Source organism: Lepus europaeus, chromosome 11 (genome assembly GCF_033115175.1).
Source record: "Lepus europaeus isolate LE1 chromosome 11, mLepTim1.pri, whole genome shotgun sequence".
In the NCBI taxonomy this organism is placed as follows: Eukaryota; Metazoa; Chordata; class Mammalia; order Lagomorpha; family Leporidae; genus Lepus; species Lepus europaeus.
Window position 1 is genome coordinate 232739 of NC_084837.1, and position 17626 is coordinate 250364.

Consider the following 17626-nt stretch of genomic DNA (forward strand, 5'->3'; position numbering starts at 1 on the left):
GGGGATGTCCCCCTCCCTCCCCCCTCCCTGCCTGTGTCGGCAGAGGGCCATCCAGTGTCCTCATGGCCACTGCCACGTGGTGACCCTGGCCCTGGTGTGCCACATCCTGCCCGAGGCAGTGGTCTGGTCCCTGAGGGACCCTGGCTCTCCCTAGCTTGCCACTGGGAGAGATTCCTGCTGGATCCGAAGGGGGCTCCTGTGCTCACGCCCCAGGGCTTTGCCGCCCTAGGCCCCCGTGCACGGGTGCTGGGCCCAGGCCTCTCACCTTCTGCCTTTGTCCCTAGGAGCTGCTCAGTGGGGCGGGAGGTGGGGGAGTAACTCCGGCTGCCTCCCCTCTTGGGGGGGAAGGGACTTGGTTTCCAGTCACCGACATCAATGTTCAGTTTCTTTTTCCTTGCCCACCCGCCCCACTTTGTCGGGCGTATATCCCTAAAACGAGGGGCTCCCTTCCCTCCCAGCTCCCCGTGCCACAGAGACAGCAGCTCCAGGCCGAGGCAGCACCACAAACAGCGCTGTCCTCCAGGGTGGAGGCAGGGATGGTAGAAGGGAGTGGCCCCGGGGCGGCGGGCGTTGCAGCCCCTGGCCTTGGACTACGCCTCTGTCAGCAGACTGGGAACTTCTCTGAGGCAGCACTGGGTCGTAAGCGAGTGTCTCCAGCTGTGCCGGCCTGGGCCTGTGCTGAGCACACAGCCTGGCTGCACTGCGTCTGGCTGCCTGGGGCCTGGACGAGTGCAGTCTGGGTGGGCTGAGGAGGAGGGTTGGAGGGGCCGCGGGGGCACTCAGCCCTTTCCCTCAGCACAGCTCAGAGATGCGACAAGGGAGCGTGGCAGGGTTGCACGTGGCACGGCAGAGATGCAGCCCCGGAAGGACACTGTCCCTGGTCCCTGAAGTGGCCGGGGCCCAGGCCACACAGAGCAGCCACAGGGAGAAGCTCTCTTCTTCCAGACAAAGGCACAAGGTAGACGCAGAGTGGATCTCACCCAGCAAGGCCACCAGGGAGGGCGGGGACTGGCTGGGGGAGGCAACAGCTGTGTGTCCCCTCCAGGCCAGTAGCTGCCCCTTAGTTGCAGGGGCTGGAGCCCTGAAGAGGGGCAGCCGAGATAGCTGGAGGAGCCCTGGTGGCCCGACCACCCCCAAGGCACCTGCCTCCCCCAACCACCAGCTCACTGCTGACTCTGGGAGTCCAAGAACCATGGCCCTGGGCCTGTCCTGGGCCAGCCCTGGGGTGACCAGGCTGGAACGTGAACCACAGGCCACCAGACCCACCTGGGAGGACACAGGGCTGTGAACCAGCAGGAGGGGTGGGAAGCTGGGTGAGCCCCGCCCACAGCAGGAAGGTGAGAGAGAGGCAGAAGGGGCTGGAGGGTGAGAGCACCAGGCGAGCGACACCTGGAAAGCCCACTGCCCTCTGCAGGTGGACCTTGAGGGGGTGTTGGCCAGAGGGCCTGGTCAGGACTGACAGCTCTGGATGCTCACAGCCCTGGTGGGACCAGGCCACAAGTTGCAATGAGAAGGGCCAGGCGGGGTCCAGGCTGCGCCACACCCAGGGTTGGGGTTCAAGGGAAAGCGGGGCGAGGGGGCGGGGAAGAAGCAGGCCTGGGACCCCGCACTGTTTCACGCTTTGTCGTTTCTTCATGTCACCCTGACCGAGGACAAGGGGACTCCGGCCGGGAGGGGCTTCGCGAGTCACGGTGGCTTCAGGCAGTGCCTGCAGATGGGGACCCTGGCTCTGGCGAGGGGGGACGCCGCGAGGGGCGGCTTGGGCAGGGGTGGCCCCGCCCAGCGACTGGGCGCGCTGGGAGACCAGGCCCTGTCCGTGGTGCTGACCGCGCCCGCAGCTTGTGGGTCAGGGCACGGGGCGCGCAGGTGCTGAAGAGGCCGCGAACACGCGTGTCCCTCTTTTGGCAGTGGTCACGTCCTGGAGGGGGAGGGGAGACTCCGGGTCCCCAGAGCCTCCGCCGCGCGCCCGCGCTCTGCACCCGAGTCTCTGGCCGTGCTTCCCCTGCTCTGCGCCCTGGAGCCTACGCCCAGCACCCTTCCCGCAGCTTCTGTTCTCCGGGGCTATTCAACGCCCCTCCCGCGAGGTCGGGCTCCCCAAACCCCGCGGAGGTCGCCTGCAATCCCCTGAAGTCTTCTCGGAGGCCGGACTCTCGGTGCAGCCTCGCCGGTGTGCAGCCTCATGGCAAGCGTGACCTCTGAGCTGTGCTTGCTGCTGCTCCTGGCCCCCAGACCCCTGCACACCGGGCGGGTCTGGACCCAGGCCAGGCTGATGCTAGAGCTGCTCTGCCTTGGGAACAGCAGCAGGTGGAAAGCCGCGCCGCGAGTGAGGGGTTTGCAGCAGGAACTACGTAACACGGGAAACGCCGGGCACGATCTGGAAACCCCTCCTGTGTCCCCGACCTGAGGGGCAGCAGAGGTGAGGGACATGGAGGACAGGGAGAACCGAGCGGCAGGGCAGAGAGTGTGGGGCCGTGCCGGGCGGGGAATAAAGAGCTGGGACCATAAAGAACGGGAAATTCCTGCAGAGCAGCAGAGGCCTCTGTGGGAAGAGTGAGCCATGCAAAGCAGGATGGAGCTGGTGAGACCGAGGCTCAGTTTGTGCATCTGTGAAATGGGCTCCAACATCCTCCTGACAGGGATTCAATGAAATCTCCCAGGTGACATAACCACCCAGGGTCTGGCACACAAAAGTCTTCCCTGAGGGGACAGTGTTGTGGCGCCTCCGGCTAAGCTGCAGCCTGCAGTGCCGGCATCCCACTTGGGTGCTGGTTAGAGTCCCGGCTGCTCCACTTCTGATCCAACTCCCTGCTAATGGCCTGGGAAAGCAGTGGAAGGTGATCCAAGTCCTTGGGCCCCTGCACCAGCAAGGGAGACCGGGAAGAAGCTCCTGGCTCCTGGCTTCGGATTGGCCCAGCTCCAGCCTTTGTGGCCAATCATTTGGGGGAATGAACCAGGAGATGAAAGACTCTCTCTGTCTCTCCCTCTCTGTCTGTAACTTTGCCTTTCAAACAAATAATAAGTCATTAAAAAAAATATGTGCCAGGCCGAGTGCTGAGAGTTCTACACACGACCCTCTCTGCTCCTCCCGCCTGCCTCGCCCCAGTGCACAGGCGGGAATCCGGGGCACAGGCAGGTTAACGGACTCGCAGGTGGGACGCACTGGCGGTGAACAGAACCAGCCTCACCCCAACCCCGGCGTGCAGACACGGGACGGGAATCCAGCCCTCCCGGAGCTCCTGCAGGTGGACCCCGTCCGGAAACAAGCCGACCCCCTCCAAGTCAGCACAGAAACCAAAAAACCAAAGCCAACCCGTCGGCTCGGGGTAGCGCGCTCCACTCCGCGGCAGGCGCTCACCTGCCTCACCTGCCGCCCCGGCTGCACCTGCTGGCACGGGAGCCGCGGGCACGCACATCTGGCCCGCGGCGCTCGCTGTCGGGAGACCGGGGAGAGCAGCACTGCTCAGCGGGGGAGACAGTGCGGGACCGAAGCTCCGGTCCACGGTTTCGGAAGCGCGTCCCGCAGCGGCCTCCGCCTGACCGGAGCGGCCGGCTCGCCCTCCACCGCCCGCCTCCAGGGGGCGCTGCAGCCTTGGCGCCCGAGGGCGGTGCCGCGCTGCCCGCACTTCCCCTCTCGCTGCGCCTCACTTCCGGTGGCGGTGGCGACGGCGGCACCGGCGGTGCGGCTGAGCATGGCGGGGGCGCGGCCCGCGTCGGCGCGCACCGGGCGGGCTGGGGCGTTCATGTCCCCGGCCCCTTGAGCACGACGGGACAGGTGAGGACTTCTCCGCCTGCCCAGGCTCTCAAGCTCATGCGACCCTTCCGGGGCGTTCTCGCCGGCGTTTCTTCATGGGGCGTCTCCGGCCACCCGTGCCGCACCCCGGGCACCTGCCGGGTGCCCTGGACCCCGGTGCCGCCGCTCGGGCACCTGTGTCGCTCACGGGACCCCCGCGGCCCCGCCGCCGCTCGGGCACCTGTGTCGCTCACGGGACCCCCGCGGCCCCCTCCCTCCCCTGGACCCCCGTGCGTCCCGCTGGGCACCTGTGCCGTCCCCTTTGGCACCTGTGGCCCCTTTCCCTCCCCTGCAGCCGTGCCGCACCCCGGGCACCTGGGCCATGGCCTGGACCCCCGTGCCGCCGCTCGGGCACATCTAGACCGTGCTCTGGCCCCCATGCCGCCCCTTGGCGTCCCCTCGCGCTGGAAGCCATCACAGGATGGAAGATCTGCGCCCCTGTTCCCCGGGAAGCACTGGCTTAGCATCTGCCCCCGCCCCCCGGCTTCAGCCAGGCTCTCACCTCTGTTCCGGAACACCCAGAAGGGCCTGTGCCCCCACCCACCAGGCCCGGTACTGGGTGGCTAGGGCGGCCGTGGTTCTTTCCTGTTTGGAGCCTGTGAGGGTCCGGTGCGGATGGTGCCAGCAGCCGGGGATTGCAAGATGAAGGGTGGCCCCAGTTAGCTGGGGTGGCCGGGGAGCACTTCCTGACCCGCCGCTCGGGGACGGATGGCCCTTAGGCCCCCCAGTTGGCCAGGGCTGGAGGCAGTGAAGGCGAGGGGAGAGTCGGGGCGGTGGTGGGGTTACCTGGAGCAGTGTGCGGGTGAGTGGTGTGGCTGCATGGACGTCTGTGTGGAACATTAAATTAATGGAGAAGTTTATCTTAGTGTAAAACCTTGTGAAACCCGCACGGAGAGAGCCGTGAGGAAGTGCAGGGTGCTGCCCTTGGTGACGGCGTGTCCGGCCTGGGGGCCCGGGTTCCTGTGAGTGGTAGCCGACGGCAGAGGCCCAGCGATGCCGCCGACTGTGGACGTGGGTGTGCACATTCCTCTTCAGGATCTCAGCTCCAGTTACCGTGGATTTACAGAGAGGAATTGTGGGTTATGTGGGAATTCTGTTTTTAATTTTTTTGAGGAACCTCCATACTGTCTTCTACAGCCAGTACCATCTTATAGTACCAGCGCCTGAGTTCCGGTTTCTCTACACCCTTAACCATACTTGTTGTTTTCTGGTTTTTTTTTTTTTTGATTGTACAATCCTTACTGAGTGTGAGTGTGAGGTGGCATCTTCTGGTTCTGATTTGCGTTTCTCCGCGACCTTGAGGAGCATCTGTTGGCTTCTTGGCCGTTTCTGTATCTTCACTTGAGAATTATCTGTGCAGGTACTTCATCTGCTTTTTTTTTTCTTTAAAGATGTATTTATTTATTTGAAAGAGTTACACATAGAGAGAAGGAGAGGCAGACAGAGAGAGGTCTTCCATCTCTGGTTCACTCCCCAGTTGGCTGCAATGGCTGGAGCTGCACCGATCCGAAGCCAGGAGCCAGGAGCTTCTGGGTCTCCCACGTGGGTGCAGGGGCCCAAGCACTTGGGCCATCTTCCACTGCTTTCCCAGGCCATAGCAGAGAGCTGGATTGGAAGTGGAGCTCCCGGGACTCGAACTGGTGCCCATAAGGGTGCTGGCACTGCAGGCGGTAGCTTTACCTGCTATGCCACAGTGCTGGCCCCTCATCTGCTTTGAAATTGCGTTATTTTATTGTTGTTGGTTATGTAAATCTTTGTGATCCGAGTATTAGCTCCTTGTCGGATTTAATGTTTGCGAATGGTCTCTCTGCTCCCCTCTCTGGGCTGTGTTCCGGGAGGCACGGGGGTTTTCCAGCCTGATGTAGCCGTGGTCTGTGTGTCCTGTTGCCTGTGCTTTAGGCCCTGTGTTGTCGCCAAGTCTGGCGTCACGAAGCTCTTCTGTGTTTTCTTCCAGGAGCTGTGTATTTCCCTCAGGTCTGTAATTTCCTGGCTTGACTTCGGTCAGTGGTGTGAGGTCAGGATCCGCACTGGAGCTTTGCATGCCGAAATCCAGTTTTTCCAGCACCGTCTGTGTCCTTTCCCTCTGGCCACAGGCGTGTGGGGCTCTGATTTGCCTTGAAATCAGAAGTGTGAATCCTCCAACTTTGTTCTTTAAGATGAGTCTTTATCTGCAAAAAGCACCCTTGGGACTTTGATGGGGCAGCGCTGAACCCACTGCTGTCCTGGGCCTGTGGGCACCTTGCCCAGTGGATGCACAGGACTCTGACACTCTCCCTCCCGGTGGACGGTCCCAACAGCTGAGCACATGTGGAGGCGACTCCTGCCTCCGTCCTGTGTCCAGACGCGGAAGCCCCAGGCCCACTGCCGACTGGTCTGGGAAGGGGAGGGCCGAGGGAACTGGTGGGAGCTGGGGGTGTGCTCGCCTGGACCTGTGCTGTGGCAGACTCTGCTTCCTTCTCTTGACCTCTGGACTTCTCATGCAGAGATGTGACGATGGATCACCATGCTTCCACCATCAAACCCCGAAGAATCCAGAACCAGAATGTCATTCACCGCCTGGAGCGCCGGCGGATCAGCTCGGGCAAGGCCGGCACCCACTGGCACCAGGTGCGTGTGTTCCACCAGAACGTCTTCCCCAACTTCACGGTGGTCAACGTGGAGAAGCCTCCGTGTTTCCTGCGCAAGTTCTCGCCTGACGGACGCTACTTCATTGCCTTCTCCTCGGACCAGACGTCTCTGGAGATCTATGAGTACCAGGGCTGCCAGGCAGCGCAGGACCTGCTGCAGGGGTGTGGGGGCGAGATCCTGTCCAATGGCAGTGACCAGCGGGCGGTTGGCATCCGGGGCCGGCTCTTCGAACGCTTTTTTGTCCTGCTGCACATCACCAACGTGGCCGCCAACGGCGAGCACCTGAACCGGGAGTGCAGCCTGTTCACGGACGACTGCCGCTGTGTCATCGTGGGCTCGGCTGCCTACCTGCCGGACGAGCCCCACCCCCCCTTCTACGAGGTGTACCGCAACAGCGAGTCGGTGACCCCCAACCCGCGGTCCCCGCTGGAGGACTACTCGCTGCACATCATCGACCTGCACACCGGCCGTCTGTGCGACACGCGCACGCTCAAGTGTGACAAGGTGGTCCTGTCCCACAACCAGGGGCTGTACCTGTACAAGAACATCCTGGCCATCTTGTCGGTGCAGCAGCAGACCATCCACGTCTTCCAGGTGACCCCCGAGGGCACCTTCATGGACGTGCGCACCATCGGCCGCTTCTGCTACGAGGACGACCTGCTCACCGTGTCGGCTGTCTTCCCCGAGGTGCAGCGCGACAGCCAGACGGGCATGGCCAATCCCTTCAGGGACCCTGTCATCAACTCCCTGAAACACCGCCTGCTGGTGTACCTGTGGCGCCGGGCAGAGCAGGACGGCAGTGCCATGGCCAAGAGGCGCTTCTTCCAGTACTTCGACCAGCTGCGGCAGCTGCGCATGTGGAAGATGCAGCTGCTGGACGAGGACCACCTTTTCATCAAGTACACGAGTGAGGACGTGGTGACGCTGCGGGTCACAGACCCCTCCCAGGTAGCCCCGCCCCCGGGCCGCCCCCGGGCACATCTTTTTATTGTTAGTAAGATTGATTGATTTATCTGAAAGGCAGAGAGAGAGAGAGAGAGAGGTTTTCCGTCCACTGTTCACTCCCCAAATGGCCACAATGGCCGGGGCTGGGCCAATCTGAAGCCAGGAGCCAGGAGCTTCCTCTAGGTCTCCCATGTGGGTGCAGAGGCCCAAGTCCTTGGGCCATCTTCTGCTGCTTTTCATGGGCACATGAGCAGGGAGCTGGATTGGAAGTGGAGCAGCCAGGACTTGAACCGGCGCCCATGTAGCATGAGGCCATCACAGGCACTGGCCCCAAGAGCACATTTTGCACAGTCTGAATTGTTGCTGTCCCCAGGCTCAAACTTAAAATCGGCTCCCTTTGCCTGGCCTCTGTGGAAGCTGAAGCTGAAGCCGTTGACCTGGCCTGGTCTCTGCGGTTCTGTCCGATTCTCCTGCAGGTGTTTTCATTTCCTGTAGGGAGGTCGGGGTGCTTTCCGGCCCCTGCCCTTGGAGGCTGTGCCATCTGTCCTGGCGTGGGGACGAGTGTGCTGAACAAAGAGGCAGACCCTCTAGGGGTCACATCAGTCCCTGCCCCACGAGCCCTGTGCTCTTGACCTGTGCCTGCGTCCTGTGGGAAGGGCACTGGAGAGCTGGGGTTTCCGCCCTCCCAGGCCCCACAGGGCTTTCAGTTCTGGTGAAAGCTGGGGTGCTGGGGGCCAGGCTCTGCTCAGACTCGAGGTTCGGTTCGGGGTGTTTTGGGATCGAGTTCTCCACCTAGCACTGACCAAGGGAGAGGCCGACCTTCCTGCCCTTTCTCCTGTGAGGCTGGAACAGCCAGCGTGAGCTGGGTCTGCTCCCGCGCTGATCTCTGCTGCTGCTGGCTTCTCGCCCTAGCACTTGCCGGTGCCTGTGCGGAATGTCTTGTCACCTTCCCTGCTGAGTCAGCCCTGTTGTGAGTCGGGAGCTCCGAGTAGAGACAAGCCTTCTTTTTCACCCAGTGTCTTCCCGGTCGGTCAGTGAGGAACTCACACATTGGGAGGTCTTGTGTGTCCTGGGGCTGCCCTGGAGGGTGGGTGGGCAGGTGCTCCTTGTGAGACCCGCTGAAGCCTGGCAGGACGCAGTGTCGTCCAGGGCTCGGGAAGGGAAGGACCCAGTGTGGTTTAGGTCTGAGCTGTAACTCCCTTGCGTTCTCATATTGCTGCCCAGGATGACCTGGTTTTTGATGGCTGCGGTGGCTGTGGCCTGCATCTGTCCCTAGTCACCTGCATCTCTCCCCAGTCACCCTGGATCCACAGGTGACCTGTTCTAAGTGTCCTTTAGATCCATTTGCCCAGCTTGCCCTCCTCACCCTTCTCCCCTCTAATTTGTGGGTTCCAGCAAGGCATCCTAGCCGGAGCCTTGATGGTGCTCAGGTTAGCATCCAGCCTCTGTAATGAGTGGCCAAATGTAGCTTCCGGGAGACGGAGAGAGCCTGCAGCATAAACCTTGGGAGGGGCCGAGCACTGGTAAGGCGGTGGGCGGGGGTCCAGAGATGGTGCAGTTCCGAGCTCCCATGGGAGCGTGGGATGCTGACTGCAGTTTAGTTCTTACTGCTCTACTCAAATCAGGCTCCTCAGCTTCCACGTCGGGCAGGGTGGAGGGCAGCAGGGGCTTGTCCTCCGGGGGCTTCTCTGTCTCCTGTGGCATCTGAGGCTTTTTAGGGTTCCCTTCTGATCTCACTGCTGCAGTCCTTACACGTAGCCACACCGCAGATGAGGAGGAAACCGAGGGCTCTTGGTCCAGCAGTGCCCTGTGGGGATGCAGCCGCCCGGGTGGTCTCTGTGCGTTGGAACTATCCAGAGGGGACAGTGACCACCTCTGGAGCTGCCAGTTGTGCACGCACAGGAGAAAGCAGTGTGCCAACAGGCAGCCTGGCTGCAGATGACGCTCTCAGCATGAAAGAAAATGAAGTCTTGTGTTTTAAGAAATTTCTTTTAAATTCATGGTGGATCTGGGAAACAGATAGGGAAGAAACACTGGGAAGGAGAAATACTGAATTTGTGTAGTTTGAAAAGTGAAAGGTGGAAAACTTGTGCACCCGTGCTGCGCGCCTGGTGATTTCAGAGCTCGGAGGCAGCGGGCAGTCGGTCAGTGCCGGGCCTCACCGAGTCCTCCTCCTTCCCCAGAACCCACGGAGCCACGTTTCCCCCTCCCGCAGAAGCCGTGGTGTTCGCCTGTTTCCTTTGGGCGGCTGAGTCTTAACCCTGGTGCGCTGGGCGTGGCGCTGTCTTCTGTGCAGGCGTCTTTCTTCGTGGTGTACAACATGGTGACGACGGAGGTCATCGCGGTGTTCGAGAACACGTCGGATGAGCTTCTGGAGCTCTTCGAAAACTTCTGCGACCTCTTCCGCAACGCCACCCTGCACAGCGAGGTCCAGTTTCCCTGCTCAGCTTCCAGCAACAACTTCGCAAGGCAGATCCAGCGCCGGTAAGCCGCTCCGCCCGGCTGAGCAAACTGGAGTTCTCTGTGGAAAAATGGCTGGTGCTGGGCCAGCGGCCATCTCTGTCAGAACACCTCTTAGTCTCTGTCCACTCGGCCTTGGCTAGCACCCTGGGTGCTGTCCTGGACGTCTGTCGTGGCCAGCCCCTGTGGAGTTACTGCACGGCGCTGGGTGTGCTGGGTGTGATTGTGGTGCACGGTCACGCACTCAGCTGTGTGCTGAGGGAAGGATCGAGGACGTCGTTCAGAACTTCGGCTAGACATGGTGTGTTGAGTATGTGCGTGTTTCTCTGCTGCATCCCAAACCCACTAAGGTGACGGAGGGAGTAAGAGGAGCGAATTTCTAAGAACAGAGAAGGGAGAGGAGATGATTGGAGGCAAGAGTTATGGGTTTTGTTTTTTTTTTTTTTTTGATAAGACACAGTTCCTGTCTTTATTATTATTATTTTTTAAGATTTATTTATTTATTTGAAAGGCAGAGTGACAGAGAGGGAGGGACAGACACAGAGAGATCTTCCACTGACTGGTTCACTCCCCAGAAGCCTGCGACAGAACAGCAAGGTCCTGGCTGGACCGAAGCCAGGAGCCAGGAGCTGCATCTGGGCTTCCCACAATGGGTGCCGGGGGCCCATATACCTGGACTGTCTTCTGCTGCCTGTCCGGGTGCACCAGCAGGATGCTGGATTGGAAGTGGAGCAGCAGGGGCTTGAACTGGCACTCCAACATGGGAGGCTGGCGTCACAGGCTGTGGCTTGACGTGCTGGGCCCCAGGTTGGGGATTTTGACAAAGACTTGGACACTGAAAGTCCAGTGAGCGAGTGATGGCTGACAAGGCTTAGAGTAGAGGCTGAGTCTGCAGGGCTGAGTCACCACGGAACCAGAGGACGCGGGGCGGGGCCCTCGTGTCCCTGCAGGCGCCTGTGAGGCAGGTGGAACCAGAGCTTTGCCGATGTTCTGGAAGGAGCAGTTGGGTCTCCTGCATCTGTCCCCAGTCACCTGCATCTGTCCCCAGTCACCCCAGTCACCCTGGATCCACACACACACACACACACACACCCCCATGACAGGGCCTCTGAGGAGCCAGAGCTCGTTGAAGGGAAGCGCTCCTTGGAGCCTGCCGAGGTCAGACAAGGATCAGACTGCACCTGCCTCAGGCATTCCTCGCCTTAGCCTCTTGCAGGGAGCGTGTGCTCTGGGGAGTGAGGCAGGTCAGAGCTCGAGGGCACTGGTGCCCAGGAGCAGAGTAACCACGCCTGAGTCGGAGGTGCTGGTTCCTGGACAGCGGGACGGCCCTTTCCTCTGTCCCTGGGTGGCCAAGTCCACTTTGTTAGCGTCCCCGTTCAGTGTAGAAGGGATTCTGGGAGTAGAACGTAAATCAGATTGTGCTTTTTCCAATGTGGAATGAATTTTCTTTTTTTTAAGATCAGCTTTCAAATCAAGCAGGTCATGAACGAGTGTCAGCGGAGGCGCACTCAGTGGCCGTGTCGCCAGGTGTGAGAACATTCCTGGAGCACGAGAAGCCCTGGGGAAAAGGGAGTTGCTGCAGGCTCTGGAGCAGCTCTGAGAAGGGGAAGTGGAACGGTAGGAGGAGAGAATGAGGCCAGGAAGTCCCAATCCAGCTCACTGCAGAGGAGCGACAGAGGGGCGGGAGTGACGTCAGACCGCTGTGCAGTGCTGGAGGCCCTGGGTGCCAACCAGCAGCACCTTTCACGGCCACGGGGCCCAGCTCCGTGTGGCGTGGGAGAGCGGACTGAAAATCTTGGGAATTTTTGCAAGCTTATTGTTAAATGTAGCCTTTACTAAAATTCACTATTTCCTTTTTTGTTACTGTTTAATCCAGTTTTATCTATTTGAAAGGCAGAGGGAGGGAGGGAGAGCTTCCATCTGCTGGTTCACTCCCCAGATGTCTGCAACAGCTGGGGCTGGACCAGGCTGATGCCAGGAACCAGGAGCTCCATCTGGGTCTCCCGCGCGGGTGGCAGAGACTCAAGCCCTCGAGCCCTCACTGCTGCCTCCCAGGTTCGTCTGCAGGAAGCTGGGTTGGAAGTGGAGCCATTCAGTCAGACCCCCCAGAACGCTATGAAAGAAAAAGTGGTTTTTAATCTGCATTCGTATATCCAGAAGTTGGGTAGAACAGCGATGTCCTCAGACCCATAAGGCCTCCAGCAGTCGCTTCCTGGTACCTTGTCTACAGAAGCCTCTGGAAGAGCACTTCACCAGCCCACAAGAGTTTGCAGGGAAGAGTCCGATAGTGGGGCCCTTTGTAGAAGGTAGAGCTGCTGCCTGTGATGCTGGCATCCCATGTGGGCGCCAGTGCATGTCCCGGCTGCTCCGCTCTGATCCAGCTCCCTGCTGGCACTCCTGGAAAAAGCAGTCAGCATGGCCCGAGTGCTTGGGTCCCTGCCACCCACGTGGGAGACCTGGATGAATTCCTAGCTCTTGGCTGCAACCTGGCCATTGTGGCCATCGGGGAGTGAGCCATTGGAGGGAAGATCTCTCTGTCTCTCTCTCTAACTCTGCCTTACAAATGAGTAAATAACCCCCCCCCTTTTTTTTTTTGAGGAGTTCCACACTGGAGGGAGGCAGAGGGAGTTCTGAGCGTGATGGCAGAGGCAGGGTGTGGGGTGAGAGTGACCAGCCTGCAGACAGAGCAGTAGGGGTGTGTCTGAGGAAAAAGTTAAATGTTGGACTATCTGGTGGGTCTGACTGTTGGGCGGTCAGTATAGGCCCCCTGAATGCTGCATTTGGAGGGGGCGAGCTTGTGGACAGGCAGGGGAGGCGGGCGTAGCGAGTCGAAGGGCAAGGAGGACCTGGTGCCTATCGGGGACGCCCAGGAGACCGGGGTGGCTTGATTTGGATGACTGAGGGTCAGGGTCAGTGCTGGGGGTGGTCAGGAACCGGGTCCAGGCAGCCAGGTTCACGGGGCCGTTCCTTACGGTGACCTTGTGAATGAGGGGCTGCCCTGCATTTGAGCAGAGGGGTCGTGTGGTCTTCCTGGGTTGGGCCGGGCTTGCACGGAGCTGCAGTGTGTCGCCTGACACAGGGTCCCGTGCTCGTGCATGTTGTGTGCACCGAGTGCTGCTCCTTGGCTGTGGGCTGGCGTGGCGCAGGCTGGGTTGTGACGTCTCACAGCTCTCAGGACTAGAACGGAGCTGGTGCAGGGTGCTGGGTGTCTGGAGTTGAGTCAGTGGGCTGTCGGCCCCACGGGCGTGAGGACTGCTGAGAGCAGGTGAGTGGAGCAAGCAGCTGGAGAGAGTGGGGAAGGCAGGAAAGCTGCTCTGAGGTAACTCCACCCTGAGCTGGCGGCTGAGATGCTACGTCACCTGTTCCCCTGGGCTGAAGAAATTGTGTTTATTTTCTCTTGGTGGTTAAGCCATTTAATACGCTTTAATACAGAGATTTAAGAAAATGCATACCGATAGGCCATTGGTGTTCTTTCTAAGAAAATCAAAAAGAAGGAAAAGTGAAGAAAGAAAAAGACTGGGGCGTGTCCTTGGCGGCCCGACGCTGACACACGATGGCCCCTGTCAGTGTCTCAGACGTGAGCTTCCTCCCCTGGATGTTAGTGTCATACGACAGTCACCCTACTTCTGCTTACGTTACCATTTTGAAAATGGCAGTTTTTGTTAGTTTTTAAGATCGATCTATCTATCTATCTATCTATTTATCTATCTATCTATCTAAAAGTCAGAGAGAGGAGAGGCGCAGAGAGAGAGAGAGAGAGAGAGAGAGAGAGGTTTTCCATCCAATGGTTCACTCCCCAATTGGGTGTAAATGGCTGGAGCTGGGCTGATCTGAATCCAGGAGCCAGGAGCTTCTTCCGGGTCTCCCACGCGGGTGCAGGGGCCCAAGGACTTAGGCCATCTTCCACTGCTTTCACAGGCCACAGCAGAGAGCTGGATCAGAAGTGGAGCAGCCGGGTCTTGAACCCGCGCCCATATGGGATGCCAGCACTTCAGGCCAGGATGTTAACCTGCTGCGCCACAGCGCCGGTCCCTTTTGTTGGTTTTTTGTTTTCTTCTTTTTGGCTGTGGAGAACAGTGCTGTGCTGAGTGCATGTGGGGGGTGCAGCAGGGTCAGCTTCTGGCCTGAGCACTCGGAGCTGGCGTTCCCTGCATTCGCCTCCGTGTCCAGAGGGGCTGGTGTCCCGCAGGAGGGAGTGGCCCGGTCCACGCTTCATCCCAGCAGAGCACCAGGAGGTGCCCCAGGAGGGTCAGAGGCAGCCCCGCCCCCAGTTCCCAGCACCCCACACACCTTCTCTGTTCAGTCTGAGGCTGTCATTTGGGAGAAAGGAGGTTGAGCTGTTCTGTCGACGGACGCCACTTCTCCTTGAGCTTGTTTGCAGGGTCCTTGCTAACATTTGGAGCCTTTGCAGCCAGGCGCTCGGTGTTTGAGCTGCCGTTCTCAGTCGCAGAGCGAGTTGTCCTCAGGCTCGTGTTGTCGGGTTAAAGCCCAGGGCAGGTTTGTGTCCCTGTCGAGAATGCCTTCCTCACAGGTGCTTTGTTGTAGGTTCAAAGACACCATCATCAACGCCAAGTACGGGGGGCACACGGAGGCCGTGCGCCGGCTGCTGGGCCAGCTCCCCATCAGTGCCCAGTCCTACAGCGGCAGCCCCTACCTGGACCTGTCTCTGTTCAGCTATGACGACAAGTGGGTGTCAGTCATGGAGCGCCCCAAGACCTGTGGAGATCACCCCATCAGGTACAGGCGTCTTCCCGACGTTTCTCTGTGACTGGCTGCTTCTGTAACGCCTGTGCCTCTGTCTCGAGTCCTGGTCTCCCAGATCTCTCCTGCTTTTTGCTCCTCACCTGAACATTACGTTGAGTCAGTGCTTTGCACCGTACTTTCCCACATGGTGCTCAAACACATTACAGACATTTCTGATTTGTCCTGTCTCTTACAGTCTGGGGAGCTGGGGGACTTGGGGAGCCCCACGCCCCATGTGAGGAGTGCTGGACACACACTGCTGTGTTGTAAGATTTATTTGAAAGGAAGAGTTAGAGGGAGAAAAGGAAATAGGTCTTCCATCCCTTGGTTCACTCCCCAAATGGCTGCAATGGCCGAAACTGGTCAAGCTGAAGCCAGGAGCCCAGAACTCCATCCAAGTCTCCCACGTGGGTGGCAGGAGCTTGAGCACCCTCCCAGGTGCATTATCAGGGAGCAGGATTGGAAATGGAGCAGCCAGGACTCGAACCTGCGCTCATGTGGGATGCTGGCGTTGTAGACAGGAAGTGGAAGAGGTTGGAGCAGTAGTGTCAGCCATGTGTGGTCAGTAGCCTGTGGCCGCCTTATTCTGTGCCCGCGGCTGCTCCTGGCCCAGCCCCTGGTACTGAGCGTGTGCCACCTTCCCGCCCCTTAGGTTGGAGTGAATGTAGCCCTGGCCCTCCTCAGCTCCTGAGCCTAGTTACTTCATGACTTCCTTGAATTATTCCTAGGAGTGGAATTGTTGAGTCAGCAGGCATGAAAATCTTTTCTTTCTGGAGGGGGAATTGTGAGGTCTCAGTTCAGGGGTCTTCATTCGGTGGAGCCCCTCCCCCGATTCAGTTCCCACCCTGCTACACCTCTCGTCCCCGACAACACGTCACCATGTTGCATCTGCACACAGGCGCTTGTACCGGGAGGGCTGCCAGCACCTGCTGTCTCCCTGTGTCACACTGAAAGTTAAAAGCTGTGTGAGAAAGAAGAAATTCCCCAAAGACTTGGTCCTTAGCAATGAAAGACTCATAGCTGTGCGTTGGCACAGCGGATGAGACACTGCTGTCCCACCCCGGAGGGCCTGGCTCTGCACCCTGGCTCTGCTCCTGATTCAGCTCCCTGCGAATATGCACCTTGCGAGGCAGCAGATGAAGGCCCAGGTAGCTGGGTCCCTGCCACCCACGTGGGCGCTCTGCAGTTCCGTCTTCAGGCCTAGCTCTGGCCAGTGTGGGCATTTGTGGGGGACGCAGATGATTGGAGCCCTGTCTCCCTCTGGCTCTCCTGATAAAGAGGAGAGAAACTTAGCTGGGCCTGATCTGCCTGGAGCTGTGTGGAGCCCCGAGCGTGGGTGGCCTCTGAGCCCTTAACGTAGTTTGAGCTGGCCGAGGTACTGCAGATTGCGAGCAGAGAAAATGGGAAGTGTCTCCCTGTGGGTTTATGCTGAGTGCGAGCTGTCATATCAGGTAGGTCGGGTGAAATGCAGTCTCTTCTGTTCTGCCCGTGACGGCCTAACAACGCAGAGCTCACTTTCCGTTTCCCGCTGTCTGGGGCAGCTGATGGTGGGTGGGGCGGAGTGCAGCTCACGGTGGCCGACCCCGGCTGCTGGGGGGCGCGGGGGCTCCCTCGTCAGCCTGGCGCTCTCCCCCGTCCCTTCAGGTTCTACGCCCGCGACTCCGGCCTGCTCAAGTTTGAGATCCAGGCGGGCCTGCTCGGCCGCCCCGTCAGCCACACCGTGCGGCGCCTTGTTGCCTTCACCTTCCACCCCTTTGAGCCTTTCGCCATTTCTGTGCAGAGGACTAACGCCGAGTACGTCGTCAACTTCCACATGCGACACTGCTGCACGTAGGCACCTCCGAGGCCTCACCCCTCCCCTCGGGCTCCAGAGGCGCCAGGCTCCGTGGACTCCAGCCTGGCGGGGCTGTGCTGTGCACAGGGCCCCTGCTGAGGGCTTAAGGCCCACTTGCGTCTTTCCTGTGGGCGTGCCCAGCGGTGATTGAGCCCACTTTGTTCTCTGGGTGGCTTTTACTGCTCTGAAGAAGGGCGTTGCATCTTCGAGCGCGGGGCCATCGCTACAACAAGAAGAATAAAGCCTTGGTATTTTCTTACTTAAATACCTGCCGTTGGATGAGTGCCTCGTCTCCTGTCACACGCCCTGGGTTCCAGCAGGGACTGAAAACAGCTGGAGGCCCTGGCCACAGCAGCGCTCCCGGGAGCAGCAAGTGGTGAGTGCCAGTGGGGAGACGGTCGCCTGCCAGGGTTCCCCAGTACTCGTTTGCCCCGGGGGAGCTGCAGCCCTTGCACCCTGTCCTGTGGAGGCTGGCGTCATCCCCTCGGTGCACATGGGTGGAGAGTGAGCTACTCCCAGGAGCCTGCGTAGGCCATTGTGTGAGTGGTGGCAGCTCCCAGCTCCAGCGGCCCTGAAGAGAGCAGACCGGTGGCTCCTGGGAGGCTGGGCAGCCGCCTGTCACATTCCCTTCCCCGTCGTGGTGGGGAGGGCAGTTGCTGGAGCGAGTCTCGTGGGTTCTTTTCCTCAGCTCAATATAGAAATAAAAAGCCAGGAAACAATTTGCAGAGACTTATTTGACAGGAAAGGAACTTTTATTTGATTGGCAGGTGACAGAGAAAGCGTCTGGCCTGAGAGGAGCCCAGGCGGAGTGCCCGAGTGGGACGCTGGCTCTGAGGAAGTGACCCGGTGTCTAAGGCATTACTGTCTGCTCACTGGGTTGTTCTGTGGGGGTGCCCATTGGACAGGGGTTTGTCACACGCATGTTGATTGGCTTGGGGCTCATGGAGGTAGCGGATGGACGTGGGGATTTCCTGGAGATGTCTCTGTGTCCTTAGGGCCCAGCCCCCTCCCCTGCCAGCTCTGGGTCAGAGATGGCAGCCACCTGGAGGTGTGGCTTAAAGCCCCAAGGTCACACAAGATAACCAGGGTCTCCTGGAGCCAGTCTGACTCTTCCCCAGGGAGAGCCCCCTCCTCTGCCAGCTCTGGGTGGAAGATTGCCCCCACCCAGGTGTGATTTAAGGCCGTGAGGTCACACACACAGCATGAGAAGCTATCAGTGGGGGAGA

At 59.8% G+C, this 17626-nt stretch overlaps 1 protein-coding gene across 1 annotated transcript; it reads left to right on the plus strand.

The window, feature by feature from the left end:
• The first annotated feature begins 3682 nt into the window (after positions 1-3682).
• On the plus strand, positions 3683-17107 carry DET1 (DET1 partner of COP1 E3 ubiquitin ligase). Its single transcript, XM_062204913.1, has 5 exons — positions 3683-3772; positions 6274-7366; positions 9660-9847; positions 14369-14560; positions 16211-17107. The coding sequence occupies exons 2-5, from the start codon at positions 6284-6286 to the stop codon at positions 16398-16400; spliced, it is 1653 nt and encodes a 550-aa protein (XP_062060897.1). The 5' UTR covers positions 3683-3772; positions 6274-6283; the 3' UTR covers positions 16401-17107.
• Positions 17108-17626: the final 519 nt, after the last annotated feature.